This window comes from Zerene cesonia, chromosome 18, assembly GCF_012273895.1.
Source record: "Zerene cesonia ecotype Mississippi chromosome 18, Zerene_cesonia_1.1, whole genome shotgun sequence".
NCBI lineage: Eukaryota > Metazoa > Arthropoda > Insecta > Lepidoptera > Pieridae > Zerene > Zerene cesonia.
In genome coordinates, this window is record NC_052119.1 from 423 (window position 1) to 3,065 (window position 2,643).

General features: G+C 37.9%; 1 protein-coding gene across 1 annotated transcript; it reads right to left on the reverse strand.

Annotated features, from left to right (window-relative positions):
- Positions 1–517: 517 nt before the first annotated feature.
- LOC119833878 lies at positions 518–2,631 on the reverse strand. Its single transcript, XM_038358095.1, has one exon. It carries the CDS (start codon positions 2,335–2,337, stop codon positions 643–645), a length of 1,695 nt encoding a protein of 564 aa, XP_038214023.1. The 5' UTR covers positions 2,338–2,631; the 3' UTR covers positions 518–642.
- Between the last annotated feature and the right edge of the window lie 12 nt (positions 2,632–2,643).

Genomic DNA, 2,643 nt, shown 5'->3' on the forward strand with positions numbered 1-2,643 from the left:
ATGTCGTCACTTCATATACACGGTAAAAAAGGTATAAAATTCAGGGTTCAGTGATAAAACACTCGGTTATTTAATTGTAGGTTTTTTATCTCTAACGAAAAGTGAAGGACAAAGGCAAAACACATAATTACAGTGGATATCTTCGACGAAACGATCATGAAATATTGGCCTGGATAATTTAAAACTACTCTCTAGCTTTATCTTAGCTATATTTTAAAGAATCCCTTTCGAAAAACAATTAATTTTTTTCGTCTGTTCCATAAAACAGTAAATTATTTATTTGTTATTCTTATAGTGTATATACCAATTAAGATGAGCGAGCCCGGGAGTTGCAAAAAAAACCAAGTTTAATTTGCTTAATTTATTTAAAAATAAAAATTACAATAATTATAATTGTCAATATAAAATTCGTCTGGTACACGATTGACCAAGAAACGAAGTGAGTCGCATCGCAGGGCGCACGATGTCCCACGGTGCGGTAGCGGGTAGCGGGCAGAGGGCTGCGCTTCCAATATCGCTGCGTCGGCACCTCGATCGTGAGAATGGGAACTTGCTATTGTACTAATGTACTAGGGTTGTACATAACATACTAATGTACTAGGGTCGTACATAACACCTCCCCCCGAAGCTCGGCGACTATTCCTAGGAGTTGCTGGATAGAGTCGCTGAGATGTTGTTGTGGTCTACTTTTATTTCGTGTGGCTGACATCTTCCTGAAGATTCTCTGTATGTTCCGATAGGTATCTCTTCCACGGTCTTATTTGAAGTATTTTTCAAACATAGTTTTCTATATAGTATGCCAATAGATAACATAGCTATACTGCATAGAACCACGTAAAATGGGATCGTGGTATGGTATAAACTTTCTGTTGGGATTTGTTCTATCTGTATAGGCTTTTGTAGAGATATTTTCTCGCTGATTGAGTGTAGATTTTCTAGGTTGATGGAGTTCAAAGTGACATATGGCTTTTCGGCTTGTAGATCTTGATTGTTGGATTTCGGTAGGTCCATAATTTGAAGCGGGTTGCCCTTGATGTGGTTTTTGGAGTTCAAAATAGTGAAGGTCGGGGTTTTGATGTAACAGTTAAGCGGGATGACGGTTAGGTAGCTTCCGTACAGGACTCGGTGCTGCTCTTGGCCGCAGAAAGTCTTGACCTTGGTATTATTCGGGAAACTCACGGTGTAGTGTTTGTCGTCGAGTTGTTCTATTGCTGTTCTTGTCAGGGATACTGTAGTCAGCTTGCAGGATGGTAGCAGCTCTTGTTGGGTGATCAAGTGATAAATGCAGTCAGGGTCATCTCTAGATCTAAATTTGGAAGTATGTGCACATATATACCATTCATTTACCTTCGGGCATTCTGCCTCCATATACTCAGAATCGTCTCCAGAAATTGCTATAAAAGGAAGGGAAGGTAAAAGGATTTGGTTGTTTGAGTTCGGGACCAAAGAAAGCTTATAAAGGTCATAGGTGCTAGGGAAGGCAATCGGTATCTTGTACACTAAAACTATCTCGCTACCTATATAAAAATAACCTAACTTTATAATATCGTAAAAGTACCTAATTTCTAAGTCAAGGATTTCGTCCTTGGAGTACATTAAACCTAACTTATCTAACATCGTCTTTAAATCTGCTATATTTAATATTGAATGAGGAGCACCTGACACTCTGATAAAAGCTAAAGTGTTTTCAAGCTTAGATATCTCTTCAGACAATCTATCTATATTATCACCTAGGATTAAAAGATGTTGTGCAAGATGAGCGTATTTAATTAAATCCGTTTCATGGTCAGCGACACTATTCATAATAAGATCCAAAACCTTAGTTATTTTTGCCTGATTTAAAGTTATATTAGATATTAATTTAGAATTTTTCAAGGTCCACTCTTTATTTAAGCTAATGTGACTATTAAGTTCAGATTCCAAAGTATGCTGATTATTTTCGAGTACTTTGATGGCATCGTTATATTTAATGGCGTCGGTATAGTCAAGGTTACCTGATATACTTTTGATTACGGAACCTAATCCGTCGATAAGCCCTCTTTTATTGCGAGTAGGTTCAAATGTCTGCAATTGCTCAGATATGCGTTCTAATTTTATATTTAAATATTCGATATGAGGATCATACAATGATAGTGTTTTGTTATTTAATTTAGGTTTAAGGCTAGAAAGCTGTCCTTTAACTAGTTTTATCTGATAATGAACATCAGCAAGATTTACATTATTCAGGAAGGAATGGTAATGAGAAACAATTTTAGTGTGTCCTAATTTAAATGGAAGTAATCCCGGTCCGTCTTGTAGAGAGTCAATCGTTATCTCGTGTCCTTGTGTCGGTTGCATCGCGGTCGTCAGAAGCGTCAGTAGTACGATCCTGTAACAATATAGGATTCTTAGGACCTCGCTTGAGGCGTGACTTAGCGACGGGGCCGCGTTTCTTTTTAGTGTATATATGTATGGGAAGATCCGCTAGGACTGTGTCTTGAGTAAAGCGTGGTGCAAGTTTTTGTCTCGAAGCCTTAGGGTTCGTAACAAATACTTGCTCCTCAGGGGTGTATTCTCTCTCGGGTTCGCGGTCGCGGTTTCTATTTTCTGTCAATTCGGTTCTATTTTGTAAGGAGGTCTCATTAATTAAGTCAAATACTTTAG